General features: G+C 42.5%; 2 protein-coding genes across 5 annotated transcripts; one reads left to right on the top strand and one right to left on the bottom strand.

The window, feature by feature from the left end:
• Positions 1-6,521: 6,521 nt before the first annotated feature.
• LOC126985634 (40S ribosomal protein S8) lies at positions 6,522-14,027 on the bottom strand. Its single transcript, XM_050840792.1, has 6 exons — positions 13,967-14,027; positions 12,396-12,502; positions 11,912-12,011; positions 9,710-9,885; positions 8,592-8,721; positions 6,522-6,654 (listed from the first exon to the last, which is right to left on the bottom strand). The coding sequence occupies exons 1-6, from the start codon at positions 13,968-13,970 to the stop codon at positions 6,545-6,547; spliced, it is 627 nt and encodes a 208-aa protein (XP_050696749.1). The 5' UTR covers positions 13,971-14,027; the 3' UTR covers positions 6,522-6,544.
• A 1,135-nt stretch (positions 14,028-15,162) lies between these two features.
• On the top strand, positions 15,163-24,121 carry LOC126985592 (microsomal glutathione S-transferase 3-like). 4 transcript variants are annotated; one of them, XM_050840771.1, is made up of 5 exons: positions 15,175-15,318; positions 20,562-20,659; positions 21,185-21,282; positions 22,541-22,671; positions 23,677-24,121. In XM_050840771.1, exons 2-5 carry the CDS (start codon positions 20,570-20,572, stop codon positions 23,775-23,777), a joined length of 420 nt encoding a protein of 139 aa, XP_050696728.1. In that variant the 5' UTR covers positions 15,175-15,318; positions 20,562-20,569; the 3' UTR covers positions 23,778-24,121. The 4 variants fall into 4 exon arrangements, with proteins under 4 accessions (XP_050696713.1, XP_050696728.1, XP_050696709.1 ...); XM_050840756.1 differs by lacking the exons at positions 20,562-20,659; positions 21,185-21,282; positions 22,541-22,671; positions 23,677-24,121 and adding an exon at positions 16,477-20,196 and having other exon boundaries at positions 15,163-15,318; XM_050840752.1 differs by lacking the exons at positions 15,175-15,318; positions 20,562-20,659; positions 21,185-21,282; positions 22,541-22,671; positions 23,677-24,121 and adding exons at positions 15,323-15,422; positions 16,477-20,196.
• The last annotated feature ends 67 nt before the right edge of the window (positions 24,122-24,188 follow it).

Raw genomic sequence — 24,188 nt, forward strand, 5'->3', positions numbered from 1 at the left:
TCATTGTTAGCGGGAGTTCGAAGGCTCTGGAACCTTTTGTGAGCTGCCTCTATCTTTAATAGCACAAGAACAAGCATGATTAAACCAAGGCTTTTTAGCATGAGGAGTAGAGAAAGAACGTGGAATGTATGCCTCCATTCCAGAGACAATCACCTCAGAGATGCGCTGGGCACACACAGAGGGGTCTCTCTCCTGGAAGCAGTAATCATTCCACTGGAAATCGGAAAAGTACATCCTCAGGTCGTCCCACCGAGCTGAAGCAAAATGCCAGAAGCATCGCCTCTTCGGTGGGTCCAGAGGATGTACAGGAAACAGAAATAAGGTTATTATCGGAGGAGCCCAACGGAGAGAACAGTTTGACAGTAAGCAGAAGGATTAGAGGTAAGGAAGAGGTCTAGAATGTTGGGCCTGTCTCCAAGACAGTCGGGAATACATGTAGGGTGCTGAACCAACTGCTCTAGGTCGTTGAGGAGAGCAAAGTTGTAGGATTGTTCACCAGGCTGGTCAGTGAAAGAGGATGAAAGCCAAAGCTGGTGGTGAACATTGAAATCTCCCAAGATGGAGATTTCAGCGAAGGGAGAGTGAGTCAAGATGTGCTCCACTTTAGGATTCATATAGTCAAAGAATTTTACATAGTTAGTTGAGTTAGGTGAGAGATAAACAGCACGGATGTATTTAGTAATAGAATGACAATGAAGTCTTAGCCAGATGGTGGAAAATTCAGAAGAGTCAAGGTCGTGAGCACGAGAGCAAGTGATGTCGTTGCGCACGTAGGCGTAACATCCAGCTTTGGATTGAAATTTAGCATAGAGATAGTAGGAGGGAACAGAGTAGAGGTTGCTGTCAGTAGCCTCAGAAACCTGTGTTTCGGTGAGGAAGAGAAGATAAGGTTTAGAGGACGAGAGATGGTGTTCCACAGAATGAAAATTAGAACGAAGACCACGAATTGCAGAAATTGATAAGGAGGAGGTTTGAGGAGTTATCAGGACACCTCTCAAGTCGGCAGCCAGAAGGGGAGTCCTCCCTGGGGGAATTTATGGTCCCCCCCCCAGGCGGGGACTACGAGGCAGTGTTGTCTTTCGCCATTTTGAATTTTGGGAAAAGGTGTGTGTTGTGTGAATGTAGTGTGGTGTAGAAAGAGAGAGGAACTGTCTTTAGAGAGCATGCTGAACTGCTCTCTGGTGTTGATGAGACAAAAGGGAAACGATTAGTGAGGACATGGGAAGGGTCTTTGAAGGGCTTCAGCACCCTCCTCGCTTCCCATATATCCTCACCGGGAGTAGCTCTTGCCCGTTTAGTAGGTGTCTTCCTACCTCCTCCTACTACTTGTTCAAGTGGCGCGCGGGAAGAACTGAGCTCAGCTGTGTGGCCGCGGCACCGTGTGAGTCCAGTTGCGTGAGACATCTGGTGCCCACTCCATAAAATATCCTGTATAAGTGAAAAAACCTGTAAATTAAAAATTTATTTGGATTTCGGACCCTATGTTATTTAAAAAACATGTAAACCAAACTCGCGTAAATCACGAGTTACCTGTACCCCTGGACAAGCTTCGACAGGTCAAGCAAGTCAGTTGTGTGCTTCCCATCTGACCATTCCATTACATTCAACAACTGGAAAAAAAATGAAAGACTGGCAAAACATGCTCAGAGCAACAGCCACAGTGTAGCCATGCCAAAATGGATTGCAGCAAAGGTAAACAGACAATGACAAACGTCAGTACTGGTCCAGCTTGACAGTGCTCGCAGAGATATGGTCCAAAAGAGCAGAACCTATCTCAGAGTGATTGTGGAGTCCATCCTTTACACTGCACAACAAAACATTGCCCAAAGAGGGCATTCAGAAGACAGGTCTAACATTGGACAGCAGTCAGATATAAATCGTGGAAACTTGATAGAACACCTGCATCTTCGATGTAGAGACATCCCATGGCTTTCTGACAGATTAAATTCACAGCTAGAAGCACAACACCAGTGGCTGTCACCAGAAATTCAAAATGAGATTCTGAAGATTGCATCTGACCTTGTGCTGAAGGACATATCCAAAGATGTGGAAGAAGCTGGGATGTTCAGCATCATAGTTGATGAAACAGCAGACATCAATAACAAAGAGCAGGTGGTTGTGTGTTTGCGCTCTATATACACAATGGTCAACCAACAGAAACCTTTGTTGGCTTTCACGATGTAAAGTCTGCAAAGGGAGAGGTACTCTTCAAAATGGTACTGGATGTCCTGCACAGCTTGGAGCTGAGAAATTAGAATGCAGTTGGCCAGTGGTATGATGGGGCATCTAACATGACTGGCAAAGAGAAGGTTTGTGGCTACAAGAATGCAAGAGGTTTCACCTAAGGCCATCTATGTCCACTGTTACGGCCACCTACTTAACCTTGCACTACAAGGTACATTGCAGAAAACTACTGTGATCAGGAATGTGCTTGGAGTTGTCCAGTTCATCCACAACTTCTTTAACACCCCGAAAGAGAAAATGCTCTCTGCTCCTGTGCACATGCCAGATCTTGACTCTGCACCATATAATTATAAAGTTGAAGTCTCTGAGTGAGACACGCTGGGCTTGCAGATTGGAGGCTGTGAAAGCCGTGGTGGAGCAGCCTGAGAGAATAACTCTTGCTTTGACAGAGCTGTCCAAGGACAAAGATGCCAAAACCTATGTGGATGCCAAGGGTCTAGTAAAAGCCATGCTGGAGTTCCAGTTTATCCTTGGGTTGCACACTTTTAAAGGTAATATTCTCCAACAAAAATACCCTGCAGGGTCATGAGGTTGATGTGATGGCTGCAAAGGTCACTTGTGATGCTACCATAGAAATTCTCTCAAAATGCAGGGATGAAGACATATTGTCTGATTTGGGAAAGAGCCCTGAAAACTGCTAGAAACATCACTGAACTTGTGCCAGACATTGAAGAGGTAGAAACATCAAAACAGAAAAAGAAGCCATCCAAGAGGCTGCAAGCACTGTCAGGAGAGACTCCTAAAGAACCTATCTCCTTCACAGACCAGCAGAGAGGCAGGATTGAGGTGTAGTATGATGCACTAGACAGAGTACTTACTGAAATAAGAGACAGGTTTGCAAGCAGGGACACAATCTTGACATCCCTGGCAGATGTAGTGCTAGGCAAAGGAGCAGAGGACAGTCTGAAGATAGTATCAGATTTCTACAATGTGTATCAAGACATCCTGATGGCTGAAATTGCCATTTTTCACAATCTTGAAGTTGAAGGTGTGGAGTTGAAAACTGTAAATCAAGTGGTAAACTATCTCCACTCAAATTCTCTGTGTGAAACTTTGCCACACTTCACCGAAGTGGCCAAAACCCTTGTAACCATACCTGCAACGTCCTGTTCAGCAGAGAGGTCATTCTCATGCTTGGGAAGACTCAAAACCTGCCTTAGGTCTACCATGGACCAGGATAGACACTAAGCATTAGGGCTTCTCTGCATCAAAAGAGGTCATGCCAACAGAGTTCACATTAACACTGTTGTGGATGTGTTTGGCAGACGAAAGGGAAGGGACAGGTTCTTCTAATTTAATGCCGTGTATGCATGCTATTACATGTACCAGTGTTACACAGATTTTCATCTGTATTTGTATTGCTTATCCATTATGTATAATATATGTTGATATTGTGTTCCTTTATAAGTTGTGTAACATTTTAAGACTTGAATAATTGGACAATTTTTATTGTACTAGTTATATTTTTAAAAACAAAACAATGTATACATGACTCCAATACTCAGAATAAAGAAAAGAATAACCTATATGGTTTTGATAAATTTCTTTTAACTCGTACCTAATGTAGGTAATTTAACATGTCTCGGGGTTTCTGAAATTCAGGCAAATTGGGTGTTGCCCCCCCAAATAAACCCTGCCTCCTACGCCTATGCTTATCTTCTTCCTTCAAGCTTTCTAGCTTGAGCCTCGTTCTACCTTGCCTTGTTTTCTGTTTGGGTGTTATTGAGATTAGCAATCACTATTCAGCGATCTGAGTCTGCTGATACGCAATGAACAGGTCTATCATAGATCTTCTCGTATCCCTCATTTCATCCTGACTCCACCCATATGAGGTCCACTTATGCGATTCCTGATGGTTATAAAATGTGTTCATAATGGCAGGATTGTTTAATAAACAGAAATTCAATATTATTCTACCATCTTTGTTCCTATGTCCGACTCCATATGCTCCAACAACTCCCTCATAGCCATCTCTATTCCTTCCAATCACCCATCATTATCATGTTTTTTCTTTGCTTTGCCTCATCTACCATCTCTTGCAGTTTTTCATAAAATCTTTTCTTATCTTCCGCTGGTCTCCCCACCTGAAGTGCATAAACTTGCACAAGGCTAATGTTACGCTTCCCAAGTTTCAATGATATATTAAATCAGTCTTCCTCTCCTCCGTTTTATGTTGTCCACTCTTTCAGCAATAGTGGGTGCCAGCATAAATGCCACACCATGCCTTCCGTCTTCTTTACCGCTGTAAATAAGCTTGTAGTTGTCATGCAGCATTCCCTTGCCATCTCCTTGAAGTCTTGTCTCACATATTCCTATTATTTCTAGTTTCTGCATTTTTATCAACTCTATTAATTCCTCTTCCTTCTCTCTAAGGTTGCCACTATGATTGTTTGCCGTTTCCTTTGATCATGTCCATTGGAGTTCTGTGTCTCTATCCCACATGCCCTTTGCCCAGAGGGCGATGTGAAAGTCCATCCAGAAATGATGTCGTGCGTTTCTTGAGCAGTGTGTTCATTCCCACCAGCTTGCTAGGCCTGTTGTGGTTGTTCGATCCTGTTAATTCATACCTACCCAACACTGCTCCCTGAGGGTTACAGGTCCCCTGATATGAAACCCGAGCATGTGTATTGTGTTGGAAACATGCCCCCACACCTCGACGAGGTTAAACAGAATCTTGCGGCAGTGGGATATCAGCCCCCAGCTGCCTCTCCAATAATGCATAATGCAGTAACGCCGAGACTCGCCAATTCTTGTTATTTTTTTTCTGGAAATTTATTGAAATTGCGAAGTTATAATACCTGAAGCACATAAAATCACCCACCATAGCCACAGAACACGCAAAACATACTCCCCCCTTCAGGTATGTTTTGCACGTCCATTCAGCTGGTGGCAGGGAAGGAGGTGCGGAGCTTCCAGGCATCCGTCAGCATCATGTCAGGCATTAGTTTCCTCGTATATTACACAAAGGTTGTACGTGATACGTAGGAGACACAACTAGATGTCCTTATAATGTTTCTGAGTAAACCCAGTTCTTATTTTAACATAAAACTCTCTATTTAGCTTTGGCAATGACTGAGCTGTGTATTGGTTGTCATGGTGACAGGGCAGCCTTGTTGCACCTCTACTACCCTGCTGCGTACGTATAGTTTGTACCTAACTCCAGAGTTTCAAGTTTGCAATTCACCGAATTTGCGATAGGGACCCCCAAAATTTTATTTTTATTGAAAACTAAAATTGCGATAAGACCCGAAAGGAAAAGGCTGCTAAAACCACAACACCTTGTTGTGGTCCTTGACTCCCATTCTCGCTCTTACCCACCCCCTGGGCCTTTCCATTGGCTGCAGGAAGCATGGTGAGTGGGATCCAGGCAGCCAGGCGCATGTGTGCGAGCAGCCCTGACCGCGCGCTGGGCCCGAGCAGCTGACGGGCGGCTGATGATGAGTGTCGGTGGCGTGGCCCCCACATTGGCGCCACCCAAACGGCATTTTCACTGGGGCCCGCGTGTGTGGCTGTCCCCATTGTGGGCCCAGGCTCCTCGATTTGCCAATTCTCACTTTCCACATGTTGTGCGGGACCCCTTTCCTTTCTTCCATTTTCTTTTTCAAAAAGAGATGGAAGAAAAGAAAGGGGTTCTGTGCAACATGTGGAAAACAAGAATTGGCAAATTGAGAAGCCAAAACCCATAACAAACACAGCCACACACACGGGCCCTGACAAAAACACCATTCAGGCGGCAGCCGATGCAAAGCACCACTATCAGCTCGGGCCCAGCGCTAGGCCACCTAGATGGCCAAGCACAAGATGTCAATGGGTTTCAATATTAGGAATAATGGTTCAAAGTTTGCGATTTCAACGTGCGACTCGCAACGTCGACCTACATTTTATAATATGTATATATATTATATATATATATCCCTACAAACCCTCTGTCCAACCATGTCTGACACAAGACATCCATCTGTTCTCCGGACAGAGCTTGGGCTCGGTAGGCAGGGTTGGTTATTTGCACTGAAATGGCCCACAACCTCTTTAGCGAGACTCCTAACATTTTTCTCCTCAGGAGAGTGGGACATCGGTGGTCTAAATCCCAGCAAGCCTGGCAGCTTTATTTCTCAATGTTATCCAGCATCTGTCTCCCCAGAGGTGAAGCTAACTCCCCAATGAACTCCTTTGCAGTTTGAGGGACAACTAAATTATGGTGGCATGAATCAGATCTGTTCATCCCCAAGAGCTGCCACAGCAACAGAACGAAGGGATAAGATAATAAGACACCTCAGTCATTGTCAGCATGTCATTTATTCTATTTACTCTTCTTGCTCTTGATCTTCCTAAGGTAGAACTCCAGCTCCTTGCCCTCCAGGATGTAGCCATCAGCACGGCCACTCTGCCCAGGGCGGGAGGAGATACAGGCTATGGAGGAAAGAGGAGCAGTTTCAGTAATGAGGTACAGCAGGAAGATGAAGTGGGCTAGTGGAGGTGTGTGTCAGAGTAACTATGACTGAGAACAGCATGGACCCAGCTGACCAGAACGGCACAGCAAAGTGGGTCTAGTGCACAGCAGTGTCATCATTCAATCTGGATGTATCAGTTTTCTATTGTTAGCCTTCTAACCTTGACTCATTGGCTGGATACCTCCAGCTCTCATGGTAGTAGTCGCCAATCATACACACTCTTGTGCTACTTGATTATACTTATCTTAGATCACTTGCATACAAGATAAACCATTATGGTTAATGCCATGAGACTCGGCAGTAATTGTATTTGTTACAGACATTCGTGAAAGCTCCAAAATGTTGACACCACTTTTACAGACCATTGCCATTTGCAATATTTGTTGAATCAGTGCTGCAATAGACCATTTTCCTTTAAATGTCTCCTGAATATGACTATAACCAGTATAGATGTGATATACACAAAACTGAATAATTTCTATGATCATGTATCCTCCTTCAGAGTGGCAGGCGCCTGGACGTGGGTGCACTGTCTGCCGGTGTTGCTTGTGCTGCACCAAACACTCGTGCATTCATGACTTCCCATACCACACTTATTTACCTCAACTGTCTTCATTCATCAATTAGCTTCTCTAATTTCCACTCAATGTTACTAATGAAGAACTTGCAAATATTATGTAATAAAGTAAAGTCAGATATATGGCAGGAGAGTGCAGAGGAATGAGCGGCTGAAGGGGGAAAAGCTCATTATTATGGTATACAATGGGTAGTGAGCTCATTGCTCTTCCTGTTACTCATTCTTCTTATCCCATAATAATAATCTTGTTTCTGTTGCTGCCACTCATTCCTCAACTGCTATATATCTGACTTTGCCTTACATACATAATTTCCTAAACTTCCTGATTAGTAACAATGAATGGATATGAAAGAAACCTCTGATGAACAAAGAATGGGATCTGAGGTAAAGTGTATTGTGGAAAACCGTGAAAGCATGATGTAGCACTCGAGCCAGAAGTGAGGCATGATCTTGGATATTATTCACTTTTTTGTGTATATCATTATAATCAGCTTATGCCCTGAAGTTCAGAGGACTTTCTTTAAAAGATGCACTATTTTAATACAATAAATCTTGCAAATAGCAATGGTATCGAATGTGGTATAAATATTTCGGAGCTGTACATCACAATTTCTATGTATTAAAAGTTATACCACATCATAAATAGGTAATACAGTCACTACTGAGTCTAATAGCATCAAAAACTCTCTTGCATGTGACTGGCAAACTACATCCATGAGAGCTGGAGTTATCCAACCAACTCCTTGAGAACATCCCATATTGTAACACCACTGAGTGCTAGCTGTTGAACTCAGGCCTTCTGAGTAAGTCAGGGCAGCAAACAAGGTGAGCCACTGATGAGCTAAAAGGTCTACGGGCCAGAGGCCTGTGAACATGAAGGTGAACTCACTCACGCTCATGGTAGCTGGAAATGCTTTTAATTAATTCGTAATGAAACATATACTGATTTTTAAAGTCTCCAGCTACCACGGATGTGGTTCACAGTGCCGGGCTGGGGCGTCAGGTATAGTGCCACAGAGGTTGCCTCTGGCGTGGTGACCTTTTAGCTAATTGGCGAGTCGCTCATTTGGTTTGCTGCCTTTGACTTCTACTCAGAAGGTTCAGATTCGACACCCAGTACTCGGTAGTAACAGCTTACTGCATGGATTAAGCATAATAGATTATATTTAATGAGCCTATCAATGATGCAACTGTTTTAAAGTTCATTCACAATTGCTTTGACTTATATCGATAAAGCTACACTTGTATTATCCAACACTATCATAACCAGAGTAAAAAAGTTAAGAACAGTGTGTGTCCATTCTTAACACAATCCTTACCCAACACGCGGCCAGTCATGAACTGGTCCTCCAGGGCAGTCTCCACCTTAGCTGTTCGCTGACGCTCCTTGTACTTCTTTTCGGTCTTCTTGGACCTCTTCTTATTAAGGACAGCCTCCTCAGCATCAGTCTGGGGGAGAACACAAGAATCCCTGAGTCCCGAGTGTCTGCTACAAGTACAACCACTCCAGTAATGTTTTCTATAGGTCAGAGTAACTATGACATGGGTAATTTTCAGCCAGCTGTAGCAAAAACTGCCACAAATAACCTGTCAGATAGTTTTTATCATCCTGTGATCCATCAATAATACCCTACTGTAATTTGGAAAGAATAAATAAAAAAATACAATACAGTTGAGTAGATTGACTCAGAATTATTTAGGGTCAAAATACACTAATGTGACGGCTTGTTAAGAAGGGTGGGAGGGTAAGTGTGAAGCAAATTAATGATAACTTTGTAAATAGCTACAAGAGAAATCTGGTGAAAAGGTAAATCTAAGCATCAAAATTGTTCCAAAGAAAACTTGACATTACACTGCTAGTCAAGAATGCCAAGCTGATGACGGAGGCTAAAAAAGTCTAAGCTTGGTATTCTTAGACGACCCTGCCTCTCACATCAACAATTTCCAAAGGCCAAAACGGAGATCAGTCGGGTTCTAATGAGTGTTTCTGTAGGTTCAAGGTACAGAAGAAGGGTCAAACTACCACCATGGTCATTAAACTACCCCTGGAAAGGCCCATAACTCCTGTGAAAGCCTTGTCAAATATGTGTGCTTGGGCGAGGAAGTGTTTAACAATCCGGTCATTACAATACGAGAAGCATGCCTTTTAACATTACAAATAATAGAGCAGTTTAATTAAAATTCCTGCTAGACAAATGCCCTTCACTATGGTTTGGACACAATCTTACTTCACTAGTTGGTTGCTTAGATGGGTTTTTAAGATCAATTCCACTATGGCAGTAAGTTACATGTAGGAAGTTAAAAATAGATGATTGTATACCTATAAGCCATTCCATATTTTATCCATTAGATATCTTCAATAAATGGAATAGAGGGCAAGACAACTTTATGATTATACAAATATTAAACAAGAAGGCAATAAAATAGTCCCCCTTACTAGCTTTGTGGTCTTCTTGCGGCCAAGGGGGAGAGCATAGTGACTCTCATACCACTGCCTGAAGGGAGCAGCGTCGATCACAATGATGGCATTCTTCACCAACGTCTTGGTACGCACCAGCTCGTTGTTACTGGCATTGTACACCACATCCACCACACGGGTCTTCCTTGTCTGGCCTGGAAAATGGGAGGCAATAAGCTACACACAAACTACAAGGCACAACACAATGAAAAATGGTCCAGTTCTCCTTTAAACACTTTACCTAAAGAATTTTTATGAGCAGGAATTCTCTACTTAAAAGCAACCCAAAATGTTAACAAAATCAGCAAAAGAACTGAGGCTCTCAAATGGAAGGGCTCCCAATCTGTGGGCTGCAGGTTGGGGAAGGGCAATGAACTTGACTGAACTGTTGCTTTGGACTGGGGTTGTAAAATTCCTTCAAACTTAAGAGCCTGTAAGAGTTCCTTAAAAATCTTGGGAATTTACAGGAATAAATGGGAATAATCAAGAACTTTTCTAATTGTGCTATGCGTATTCAACTAGTTTTGGAAGTTTAAATAAACTAAGCATATTTAGACTTCATAGTAGTTAGTAGTTTTTACCATGAGGATAATAATAGTATGTCTTTTAGCAGATGGAAGAATAACTTCAGTTTAAATAAAAAAGTACAATGTTAAACCAAGACTGCTATCACAAAATACTATACGCACGGTTCTTCTGCCACAAGGGGATTGGGTTTTAGCTAAAGTTGCTTTAATTTTATATCAATATGCACACTGAAGATGGGCATTGAGAAGGCAAAGAGTACCAGAAAGATTGGTTGAATTGGTAAAGGGACTATATGAAGGTACAAAATCGAGAATGAAAAGATGTGGGATCATCAGATGAGTTCGAAATTGGAGTGGGGTTCACCAGGGATCTGCCCTTAGCCTGCTCTTGTTTATAACAGTAATGGAGGAGGCAACAAAGGAAGCAAGAGGAGAGGCACCATGGGAGCTGCTGTATGCAGATGACTTGGTAGTAAATGCAGAGACAGCAGAAGTGAAAGAAAAGAGTAATAGCCTCAATGGAAGGAAGGAATGGAGAGAGGTTTGAAAACTAATATGGAAAAAACAAAGTACCATACATGGTGACTAGAAAAGAAGCAAGAGAAAAGATTAAATCAGGAAAATATCCATGTGGATGCCGAGGAAAGGGAGTAGGTGTAAATTCAGTCTTGTGCATATGATGCAGGCAGTGGTGCCACCATAGATGCTCAGGCCTCAGAAATGTAAGAGTGCAGAATTTTACATGCCCAGCTTGTGTAAGGAGACAGCAAGGACAAGAAACTGAGAGGGATGAACTAGAGGTGAATGGAGGAAAGCTGGATGAGGTAGAACATTTTTGTTCTTTGGGAGATGTTCTGGAGTGTGAGGCTGGAGTGGAAAGGACAGTGAGAGCGAGAGTGGAGGCAGTGTGGTTAAAGTGGAGGGAGGTGGCTAGTTTACTTGCGAATTGTAGCATCCCTCTACAGAGCAGAGCAGGGGTGCACCAAATATATATTAGATCAGTGATGTTGTATGGAGCAGAAGCATGGGCTTTAACTAGAAAATTGACGGAGGTATTGAGAGCCAGTGATCGCAGAATGCTGAGGTATATGGTTGGCATTGGGTGGCAAGACAGGGTGTCCAGTTCCAGTGCAGATGTAGCTAACAAATGTGGAGTAGAGGACCTGGAAATAGTGCTCAAGGAAAAGATTCCAATGGTTTGGACATGTAAAGAGAGCAGGGGAGGATACAGTGCTGGGAGTTTTGGAGATTGGAGGTAGAAGGAAGGAGACCAGTTGGTAGACCTAGGAAAATGTGAAGGTGTATACAGGAAGACTTGGCATTAATGGGATTGGATGAGCATCAGGCAGAAGACAGAGTAGAATGGAGGAGAGCCACAAAGCATCCAACCGCTCAGGAAGTGAAAACGGGTGTTAAATGAAATGGTGATGATGAAACTGAAGTTACTAAGTGAATATTAATATACAGTATAAGTCATCTGACTTTCATGTAACTATACAGGTACAGTACAGAAGTTTAGCCATGTTGTTGGCTACGGGTAGTTATGAGTTTAAATGAAAAAAACAGTTGGCCTCCTTGCTGGAGGAATAAGTGATGTTACTTTACTTACATGAATAAGAAAACTTAAATTCATACTCAACTGCACTCTACTTACCCTCAGAGCCCCAGGCAAAGTTACCAGTGTCCAGACGAAGGGCACGGTACTTCTTGTTGCCACCTCGCGTGCGGACAGTGTGGATCCTCTGGGGTGCAAGCTGAAACAGGGTGGAAGGGTGTCAGCGTGTGTGCAATGGTATCTTGAAGTAGCTGCAACTGGCAAGGCCTCAGTAAATGTGTACCGTGTTATGTTGTCTTCACCGACAAACTATGAGGAAAGTTGTATCATCATTTTGTGGTTGCCTAACATCTTTCTACTAGCGGTATGAAAATAAAAAAATTGGAATGTTTTGATTTATCTTTCAGCTTGCTCTCTAACCCACCAAGAAATTTTGATTAACCAGGCATCCCTCTGCTGTGACTAACTACTACAGAAGAATCTCTGTGAGGAACTTGGTGGCATTAAGCTATACATATCTACCCATACAAAACACAATATTAAATAATAATCCAAACCACCCGATCACATTACCCTTGCTTACCTTTGTGTTTGCAGCAGGGCGACCAAGCTCAAACTTCCTCTTCTTGCGAGGCTGGGTGCGCTTGCCACCAGTGGCGCGCCGCTTATGCCAGTGGTCACGCGAGATACCTGGAGAAAGGGAGATAATTGTTTGAAGGAAACTATAATTTCAAGAAAACATCTTTTATATATTTCATTCAGATGTGACCAACACATAGCCATGTTTTATTCTTGAGTGGAGAGAAAATAAACTCAAAACACTAACTGGCTTATTACCTTAAACATTTTGGTCAAATTTGGATAACATGGAGTTTCCTATTTTTTTTCTTCTTCTAACTTTTATGGTTGTTGAAAAAGTCAAGCAGTACAGTAAAGTACTTAGGAAACATTTCTCATCCCAACGTGGTGAACTCATGGAATAACCTGACTAAATATGAACCTGAGGCAACACATGAACCTATCTATTAATGATGCATCATTTCAATGTAGGTATACATGATGCAAAAGCATGAAAATACACTGGTATATGTAATATTTCCAGATGATCCCCTCAGTGGAAGTTCAATGAAATACTGAAAACTTAGAAAGCAAATCTGTCCTAATTAAGCAGGCAAATAGGGCACTTCAGTGTATCCTTGGATGATACATGAGGTTTTGGCGTCATGGAGGCACTCACATGCTTGTAAAATAGAAATTGATTGATCTCATGATGGAAATTGTAAAGCTTAACAATTATAACTGAAGGAGTAACTAGCAAAAGACATTTTGCACACATTAAGGTAATGAGACATGCTGATGACAAACCATCAGTAGCTAGTCAGCTGGCAGGACAAAATGACCCAGCTAGCTTTATATTAATTTCTCAACTTCAGAAATCTTGTCACCTGAGACGCATGTAGCCACATTTATATTGCCAGTAGAGCCTTAGAAACGCAAAACTGCCAGCAATACCAGACCAAAATTTAATTATCTGTAGCACTGGGTTGAGCTGGACCATGTGTGCAATTAATGCTGAAACACACACACACACACACCAGAACCACTGAGTGCTAGACTGGGGCCAGACTGGACCTTGCAGTATATAATGGGTGTAATTCTGTAGTAATACCAAATAACCCTAGTATATACTTTAGAGAACCAACTGGTCCTTGATGCCTCACATTGAGTGGACGGTTCTAACTACAACACACCTGGACCACCGCCAAGGTATTAAAGCCTCGCAACACAACACAAAATTAACACTAATCCCGCAACACAAGGGAGGCCTGTGAGGTATTGATGTTACGTCCATTTCCCAGCAACACATTCCTTTTATGAGAACACAACTACAACACTAACGACGCCTCTTACAACACAAAATACCACTCGTCCCGCAACACAAGGGAGCCACGAGAGGTCAGGCCATCACAACACACCGCTCAGCACCCCAGGCCGCCACTATTTCCTCCCCCGTAGCCATTATTTCTCCTCCCCGGGCCGCTATACCTCGTCAGCGTCAACCCCCGTGGCCTGCGCTTCCCCCCGGTGGCCCAATCAGACCCCAAGGGCGGCGGATGGAGGGAATACAGAAGGATAAACGAGGAAGGTGCTCACCCATGGCGGAGTGGTCGGGAAGGAAAGGCGGAGCGGCGGACGGGGGAAGACAACAACAAGGAACAGGTGAGCGTCGCCTTGCGCATTACCTTCTATTTTGTCTTCTTCTTCTTGTATCGCTTCTTATAGGTCCTCCTCTCGTTCCTCCTTCCTTCATATTCACTTATTCACACTTTCCTTTTAAGTATTACATCACTTTCTTAAATACTTAATTCATCCTGAACTTATGTGTTTTTTTTTCTGTCTTTTTCTTTCCCTGATTTACTTTTCTATGTGTTTTTGCTATTTTCCACTATTACACTTTTCACTCAACTTTCACTTTTCCCTTTTTGGCCCCTGAGTGTTTTAATTTATCTGAAACAGTAAAACAAAAAGAGTATATTAATTACTTGCAGATATATATCTTGTCACCTCGCAAATGTACCGTAAGACAATGCTCTCAAATCAGTAAATGAATATGTCAACTTACTATATATAGGTGAACTGGTACAAACAAATAAATCCCTCACTAATTAAAAGTGGAGAAAAATATACATAAAACCGGGTAAGGAATTAAAATTAAAGCATATAAAGAGAGATCGGTATCACTATATAGGCCTAATGGATAAGGAACAGCTGGTCGAGAAAGTGCATGGGATAGTCCGGGAGCATAAGACTCAAAGGCAATTAAGACATTCAGCAGGTGTGAGGATTTGTTTTCAAGAAGTTTACGGAGCGTTTACTTTTGAGAGGAATGGACTTTGGAGTAGAATGAAACAGGCTGACGATGATGATTATTCAAGCGTGTAGTCTTTTCTTCGATCTGCCAAGTGCATATATTCACCTTAAACTTTTCTTTTTGCAGCAGCTATGGTCTTAATTTCCACTTGACTGGACTCCCCTTAATGAGTCTCAGCAGCAAAATCATCCATTAATCGATCAGGGGTTATAATTCTTAACCTTTTGATGATCGACCCCTGCACTGGATTGCTTGGTCACACCCCCTTCGCTTGACTGTCAAAATCATCATCATCAGTCCTGGTATGGAACTCCCCGGTGAAGAACCCCTTCGTTAATTTCCTCCTTTAGAACATTGTTAAAATCAATATTTCAGGGTAATACAATACTTCGCATATTTCTCTTTCTTTCTTGATTGATAGTTTATTTTTTCTCTTTCACTAATAGAGAGAGAGGTATGTAATTGAACTAGTTAATACTGGACGGTTTGAACTAGGTAAAAAAGCTTAATAAATAGATTAGATAACGCTTCATAGCCGCGGGTGCTTTACACGGCCACTGCCTGAGTCTAGGAGCATCGGGCCGCTGGAAGGTGTGTGTGTTTACCTGCCCGCCCCGCTGACCTTGACGACACAGTGAGTCCTTCAGGCCCTTGTTTCCGTCCCCCGTGGTGGCCGCCGTGTGCCCCAGCCCGGGGGACCGCTGAGTGGGGCAAGGGGGCGTGATGCACCGCTGCCTAGTGATTTACTGCTGGTTTTGGTGCTTGCTTTGCTGCGTCACGGCCGGCGGGGCAAGGATCGGGGGGAGGGGAAGGAATATTAGCTGGACTCCATATTAACCTCCATTTCCCTTGTTCTCTAAGGCTGTCTGTGTCACGAGGCGCCGCATTCACTCCATTATTGCAGGTGTAGGGGCGGCAGGTGTTCGTTACAGGGCTTGTACATAGTGGCGAGTCATCGTGAGTGTGTGTGGCTGGTGCTGTCCCTGTGTGGTCGGGTACTGGGGGGGGGAGGGGTCATGGGAATCCTGGTTTGGGTATGGTATGGTCAGCTGTTAGTTATAGTATTATGCATTAAGGACATGATGGTGTGATACTTTGAAGTTTAAAGAGGAGACTATGAATATTTTGTGTTCCATCCTTTTTTCATCAGTTCTAAACACCAGAAAATATTGTATAAATGTCTGGAGCTAATCATTAGGGAATCGCTGCTAAGAAGTATTGATTACTGCTCTTGTCAAATGAACTTAAACTTTCTGGCGTTGGTTACTAAATTAAGCTAAATGGTACAACTAGTAACACCAAGACAGTCCTCATGATTTGGATGCCAGCTGGAATAACCCTACTGCTTCCTTATTCAAAGGCAGATTAATTGGTCAAAAGTAATGACACTAATTAAATTCACACAATTAACCCCTTCCGTACCAGGTGTGTGTTTTGTGACATGCATCACAGCGTGATGCACCCTTGAGGCACCGGGTGCCACCTCATACTGGCAGACAACCCCAAAACTGAGTCCTTGTGACCCCTCAATACCAACATATCTAACTGTGATGCGGGTATGTCACGGGGGATGCACCTGGTGCTTCATGGGCGCATCAGGCAGTGACACACGCGTCACGAAACACCTCCAGTATCGAAGGGGTTAAAATAGTAATACATGGCACTATTAAAACCCTCAAATAAATGTAATCCTTCAAATACAAGTGAATACACATAAACTTGCCTCCTTTAGTGGCTTAGACTTAATGGTTAAAATTGTATCCGAAATATTATTCCAAGTTTATGATTCCAGGAACTGCGACAAGTGACATTAGGAATAACACTCAAATTCACCATGGCATCCCCAGAACGGCCAGAACAGTCTCACTCAAGTGATAAACCATGTGGATGGGCGTCACAAGAATGCCAAGAACAGTCACAGTCGAGTGACAAAGCATACGACTGCACAGACTGTGGCAAAGTGTTCTCTAAAAACAGTGACCTAAAAAGACATGTGATGATCCACACTGGGGAGAGGCCGTACGTGTGTGAGGTTTGTGGACTTGGCTTCATAGAAAGAGTAAAACTGACCTTCCACACACGCCACCACACGGGCGAGCGGCCCTTTGAGTGCTCAGAGTGCCACAAAACCTTTATAAAGAAAAGTGACCTGAAGAATCACCAAAAGACCCACTTTGGTGAAAAGAACTTCATCTGCAATGAGTGTGGAAAGGCGTTTCTTAAGAACAGTGACCTCAAGCGCCATACCAGACTGCACACTGGTGACCGGCCCTTCGCATGCATACTCTGCAGCGCCTGTTTCACCGAGAGCGGCAAGCTGAAAAAACACTTTATGGTTCACACCGGTGAGAAGCCCGTTGCCTGCAGCCAGTGTGGGAAGCGGTTTGCACAGACTTCAGACCTTCGCCGTCACAACCGAGTTCACACGGGAGAACGTCCCTACGTATGCGAGGTGTGCCACCAAAACTTCAGTCAGCGGCACATTTACAAAGACCACATGAAGCACCACGGAGTTCCACCAGGGCCGCCCATGCCCAGAAATTACAGCAGAGTACAGTTGCCTGTGCAGCCACCCATGACCTTGCCAGATGTCAACCTGATGGCAAATGCCAGCAACCCTTCCAGTGGTGGCAGCAGGGCAAACACTAGACAGAGTGTACGAGCGGGTGGCAGCAAGAGCAGTGACTCGGGAGACTCCTCATCCTTCCTGCAGGTGGATGTGTGTGTGAAGGACGAGGTGCTGCACCTCGGTGATGACTGCCAGACGTGCCCTCCTGACCTGACCTCATGAACCCTTTTGCTTTTTTTATGATTCCAGCAGCAGTTTCCTTTTGCAAGCCTTCACATTTGTACACTCTTAACTTTTTCTGAATGAACACGTTCAAATTGTAGCCTTGAACTTACAAATCCTATTATTATAGAAGAAGGGACATTTTCCAGTTGTAAATTCCATGGTGTGTGAAGCTAAGTTAGTCACAGTAGTCATGGATATCAGAGAGGAAGGGTCGGGCATTAGCTAAGAAATTGTGATCTCTGTCTGGCATTATTGGGCTGGATTGACAAGATGAGTTGGGTGAGGATGCTTGGAGGAATGAGCCCAGCCTGTAGATTTCAAAGGCTGGAGCAAAAGCAAAGTAGAGTCCTGTGCTGGAATACACAACCTTAATGGTAGTCTACCTAAACCCTTGTATGTGCTCATCCTCCCAATGAGGACAGCAAATGTTAAAACAAACAGAAGTACTAAAGTACTAAAATGTCTTTGTTCATTGATGAGCAAATATAGAATAATCATAATGAATATTAATTTGAATGAACAGTTCCCAACCACCCCAAACCAGCTATTCTTGTGGACAAGTGTTAATTAAGAATCCTTCACTTGCAATGGGTCCAGCAATATCTTTGACTAGTGTGACCATGTCTTTGCTGTGGTATGTGTATAGATCACATAAGGTAATAGTATGGCTTGCTTAATGAAGGACCATAATTGTTATTTTACTGAAATACAAATGTGCTTTAAGTGTGTGAATGAGTGTGTGTGTGTGTGTGTAATTCACCTCTTGGTGTGCCGCGGGTCTCTCTTGAGACAGCCAGCCGTTCCCCTACGGAAGGAGCTCAAAGCTCTGTGACTGATCTTTGGGGAGGACTGTGTGTGTGTGTGTGTGTGTGTGTTTACTTGGTTGTGGTATATATGAAATGAGCTACACTTGTGGAGTCTCATCTGTGTCTTAAACAGTCAAACTTTTCTTTAAATTTATATATGGTTTTGACTGGGTAATCATGTCACCTCTCCCTTTCTTCCAGTGGTGGAAGCCCAAACTTTTCCAATCTTTCTTTGCACTATAGATCTGTTAGAATAGGGATCATCTTGGTTGCAGCTCTTTGTAATCTAATATGATTTTTCTTATGTGGGGACCATACTACTGATGCATATTCCAACATGGGGCAAATCAAAGTCTATTAATTTTTTCATCTTTTCCCTGTTGTGAAATGCCAGCAGTTTGTAGGTCTCCCAAGTTTTATTTATGTTCTTTTTGGGTGACACATGACCCTGGACCAACATTCCCAAGTTCTTTTCCTGTTTTACTTTTGTGCTGAAAAGCATCTGTCCAGAAACTACAATGACAAATTGTCATTGTTGATTTGATATGTTGGGGCTTCCACACGTTTCCTTGCGTATCTATATACTATTCAAGTTGACTCTTCATTTTGTCTTCCATCTGTCAGTTTATTTTTCCTCTTGATTTACTTTATTTAATTTTTGGCTTTTTTGTTATCCCTTTTTAGGTTTGGTGCCTCCTTTTCCTTCTTGGTACAGATGAAGGTTATAACCTTTTGTTGGACTGTCAAGTTAGTTAAGTCTCGGGCCTGCTCCGTTGAGCGAGTTTGTAACTCTTAGCAATAGCCCATAAAGTACCTTGTCTATCCTGGTAATTTCTCTCCACATCTGTTGCTTCTGATAAACTTGCATAGTTTGTTAGTGGTAAATTCTTCAAAATTTGTTCAGTCAGTCAGGCATAGCAACAGGTCATCTCTTAGTTCAACTACCACAACACAGTATTTGATGCACTTTGATAGGCTTTCATTTATTATCACCAGTAAAGGACAGGACCCCACTTTCATACCTGACTACACGTTCACTATCACAATAGGTTGGTGCCCTCTACACCGGTGTTCAGTGGTTTTCTGACAGCAGTGACGTTGAATTAGTCACTGTTCACCACCATGCGTGTGTGTGTGTGTGTATATTCTCACTTAATAGTGGTTTTACATGATTGAGTCAAGCTCATTGTGTCGTATTCTAATTATTTGATTATAGATGTGTTTGTGTGTGTGTGTATGCATGTGCACATGTGTGTTGTGTCCAGATTTAAGTAAGAGATTTTATTTATATGATTACTTGATGACGATTACCTCCCTGACAAACAAACCTAACAAAATCCAGAATGGTGAAATGATCCACACTTATTTATGTATACTATTGAATTTATGAGGGAATCTATCCATGGTGCAATTGTGTTTGTATGTTTGTTTGTGTGTGTGTGGGTGGGTCTGTGAAGTGTTGTGTGAGGTATATAGAGAAAGCTTTCACATTGCTTATGCCTGTAAGGTCCAAACTGTCATTCCCTGGGTTGCTGGGTTACTGAAACAAAATGATGTTTCTGCAAGGTAACTTTTGGATTAAGATATTATTGCAGAATGATCTCTAGTATGTTAAGAGTTTGTGATGTAGTTTCACTCACCAGCTGAATGTGCTTACACAAGTTTCTTTACAAAATGCTCTGCACATAAACAGTAGCAGGTTGATCTTCGGTTGCAATGTATTAAAATATGCAGTCATGAATTTGTTAATCCTTGTGAAAATGAGTACTTTAAAAAATATAAAAAAATATACATAACTGAAGTAGCAGCTAACTATCAACTTCTGTTAATAATAATTAATAGCAATTTATATCCAAGGTCTTATAAAAAAGTATTCTCTGTTCCTTTGGAATAAATAAATGCACCCCCAAAACACAGGCGATTTATCAACCTTATACTTCATTAAAGTCGCCTGAGCATTCAAGTTTATGGAAAAATAATATACTTTACACTATTCAAAGGTGAGGAGTTGCAGTACAGCTTTTCATCACCTTTAGTTATGGTAAGGACATGTCCCCTTCATCATGCTTCACTTGTAGTACAAATGTATTCACCGTAGTTTTGGTATGACACACCACCACCACCCTATAGCCACCACCGTCACTTGCAGCCTAACTACCATCCTCTCCCTGTGAGAACACAGTCATTCCTTTTAGCACACATTTCCCTTCATAAATCCATGACAACACATACACACAAACCCTCCAGCCTACATTTACACACTCTGTTGTGCCGTAGGTGCCAAGATGGTGACGATTGAGCTGCAGCCTGAGTATGGCTATTGTGTGTTGGTGGCCATCGGCTCCTCCATCATGTTGGTGTGGAAGGGCATTCAGGTGAGTACTCAGTTTGTGAGTGCATCATGCAATCTCAAAGCAAGGCAAGGTGCTTTTTAGGAGCTGAATGACAGGGCTTATCCCAGAGCCCAACTTTACTCTGAAATAGCCACAGCATGTGATTCCCTGCTCAATTTGTTGGAAAATGGGAATTCTGCCCGAGAAAGAAGTTATGGTTACGAGTAATGCTCACATCCTTCAAATGTGGCTGTTGGCCTGTTTCCTTCAACTCTAGCATTCAGAACAGAGAAAATGTTCAATGACCAGTATTTTCAAGCCCCTAATGCATCCAGCATCTCATTTATTAATGTCTAAAAAACTTAAATTTACCAATGCATGAGTGGTGGTCATAGTTCCCCTAAAAGAATTGATGCAAACGAGTTAAGGAGGGCAACATGGAAATGTGGAAAAAAAGCATTGATGAGGCTAATCCTTCAATGAGCAGTGGAAAACCAATAATTCAAACAAACAAGAGGAAGCAATCCATTATATACCAGTCTGTGAAAGCTCAATGTTTGCTTATAGGTGGGCAAAAAACGCAAAGAACTGAAGATCCACTACCCCACCATGTACAGTCAGGACAACGACCTCTTCAACTGCTACCAGCGGGCCCACCAGAACACGTGAGTAGTGGCCTTGGCATTTGGGGCTTTCATGAGGGTGGAGTGCTGGGTGGGAGCCTTGATTGGGCTTTTTTTTACCTGACTGGGCTACATTGAGAGTCCACTTGGAATCAAAGGGGAAGTGTGAAGAATTTTAAACTTACTTTCACATTTGAGGTTAGTTTAGGAAGAGTCAGACTACTGCTCAGAAAGAAATCAAGTTCACCGAAACTATCACCAAATAATAACTACTACTACTAATAACTGAGTAACACTGAAGTGCAAACTGTCCGTGCTCACCCTTCTTGCCACCAAGCTGCTTCGGCACAGATCTCATGTTCTTAGCAAATTTCAGCACTTGCTTAGATAATATCACATTGGTAGGCATTCATAACATCAGAACTAGAGGTGTGTTTATTCTGAATTCGATAAAAAATTCAACCTGAACAAAATTGATGGAGTTGAAGCAATAGCAAACTATCATTATCATATAACAATATTTTTCATGATTGTTTATATGTAAAATAAATCTTATGATAGTGTGCTCTGTTTAAACATCATGGAGTAGCTTCATAATATCAGTTGAGAAAACTGGGCAAAAAAATAACGTTTTTTGCCTGACTGTAACCTTAAGACTTGTGACTTTAATTTTATTTAGGAATCTTAAGTTAGGTCAATATACATATAAATACCAAGTTTCATCAATCTAGCTTGAATGGTTTCCAAAGAAAGAAAAATAAAATAAAAATACTGCTCCAACTGTCACGGCCATACGATCGTGAACTTTCCCTCCCAAGAAGGTATACATGCCCCCCCATGATCAGTTACACAATATGTCTGTGATTGGCGGTGCAATCTTGTGATCACTACGCCACAAAGTGGGTCACAACACTATTACGTGATTACCTCAGTGGTGGTGCAGTCTCGAGGTCACCCGGGCCCCACAGGGGAGAGTATTCCTGCCCGTGTTACGCTGTCTCTTTCTAAGGTTGAATGCATCCAAACACTTTTCTTGTGTTTGACTTTTGAGAAACATAACCCAATTGTATAGCAAGGGATGTCTGTATATGATTATGCTATCACTGCAGTAAAAAGAAATAATTCTTTTTATTATTTACTGCATTTCATATTTCCTAATGCAGAAAATTCCAGGCATGAACAACTCTTCAGGAAAAAATATCTCTGGAACTTGTACATAAAAAAATAAAAAAAGATTGACTAATGCCACCACAGGACTTAAGCTTATCCACACACTAAAGGAAACACCATGACCTTTCAGCCTTGAGAACTACCCGACCTTCCTGAGCCTGCTGCTGCTTGGGGGCCTGGAGCACCCCATCGTGAGTGCCATTGGCGGCACTGTCTGGTGTCTTGGACGCATCGCCTATGCTCTGGGCTACTACACCGGGGGTATGGCATTTACTGTGTGTGTGTGTTTTAAGTATCTCAGCTCAGTCTTCAGCTTAAACAGGGAACTGGAGAAGGAAATTAATGACAGAATAAGAGAAGTTGGAATAACTGGAGAAAAATGTCTGAAAATGGCCCAAAGCAAAAGGGAATATGGATATTTTGAGTCATTAAGACGGATGTTTTTTTTTTTTATGTCTACGCTGATAGCGCCGGTAGGCTTGCTTGGGGGGCCTGGGTGGTAGTCGGCCCCAGCCTGTCATGGCGCAGGCAAGTGTTTATAGTGGCACCATCTTCTCTTGTGATAAGAAATGATAGGAGGTATTTCAAAAGTTGGATGGACCTTGGAGAAAATGCAAGATGGGAGGCTGCAGTGGTATGAATGTACATGTTAAAAGAGATGGGAAATGGTTTTATTGGAAAGTTTATGGATGTGGAGGGACCAGGGAGGTAGAGGAGAGGAAGGCCTGAGATGAGGTGGAAGGATTACGAAGAGGCTCTCAGACTAGGTAATTGTCACATGAAGTTGATGATAGCTCAAGGTGGAGAAGATTTATTGGTAACAGCAGTCCTATATGAACATGGGATAAGTACTGGAAGAAGAATCACTTTGGTATCCCATTCCCAAAATCAGGTTGGTGAGTCAAATTTGTTTAGTTCCCCATTCAATTTCCATGGCTACTGTAACTACATAAGCCATTACCTGAAGAGACTGTGGCTAGTACTTTAGTTTTCACCATCCCTCGTTTAGAACTCCATTCAAATCCCATGGCTACAGTAACTACCAACACTACATGAAGAGAATGTGGCTAGTACTTTAGTTTTTGCCATTCCTCTTTTAGATTCCCATGGCTAAGTAACTACAACTACCAACACCACCTGAACAGAATTTAGCTGGTACCTTAGTTTTTGCCATCCCTCTATTAGATTCCCATGGCTACTGTAACTACCAACAGTACCCAATGAGAATTTAGATAGTACCTTAATATTTGCCATTCTTCTTTTTAGATCCTCGCAAGCGCATAAGGGGTAGCTTCGGTTACCTGGGTCTCTTCGCAATGCTGTACTGCACTGGCCGCTTCGCCACACGCCTCCTGGGCTGGTTCTAAGGTGCCCTGGAACCTCTGCTCTGTGTCACAGTCCAATGCCACAAGTAGTAGAATTCGTTAGGTTATGATTGCACAGTATTGAGGGATCTTATAAGTGTCCCAGTATGAGTATAATAATTTGCAGCTATGTGATGTTGGTGATCCAGTATTGTGCATGTCTTTCCCTAATCCACAAATGACGCAGTATTGCAAGTAACTTTACATTCTTTACAAATATGGTAGTGTAGTATATTCCAAGATGTTGCATGTGTACATAATTCAAACCTAACCATGAATTAACCTAAACTGTAACCATGAAGCCTTATTCAGATATGATAACTCTGAATAAAGATTAATGTGGTGTACCAATGTCTTTTCAGTCCTTTTGTGCAATACTCTCTACTGTTTTACCTACTCCAGAAAACAGTATTT

This window comes from Eriocheir sinensis, chromosome 5, assembly GCF_024679095.1.
Source record: "Eriocheir sinensis breed Jianghai 21 chromosome 5, ASM2467909v1, whole genome shotgun sequence".
Taxonomy (NCBI): Eukaryota; Metazoa; Arthropoda; class Malacostraca; order Decapoda; family Varunidae; genus Eriocheir; species Eriocheir sinensis.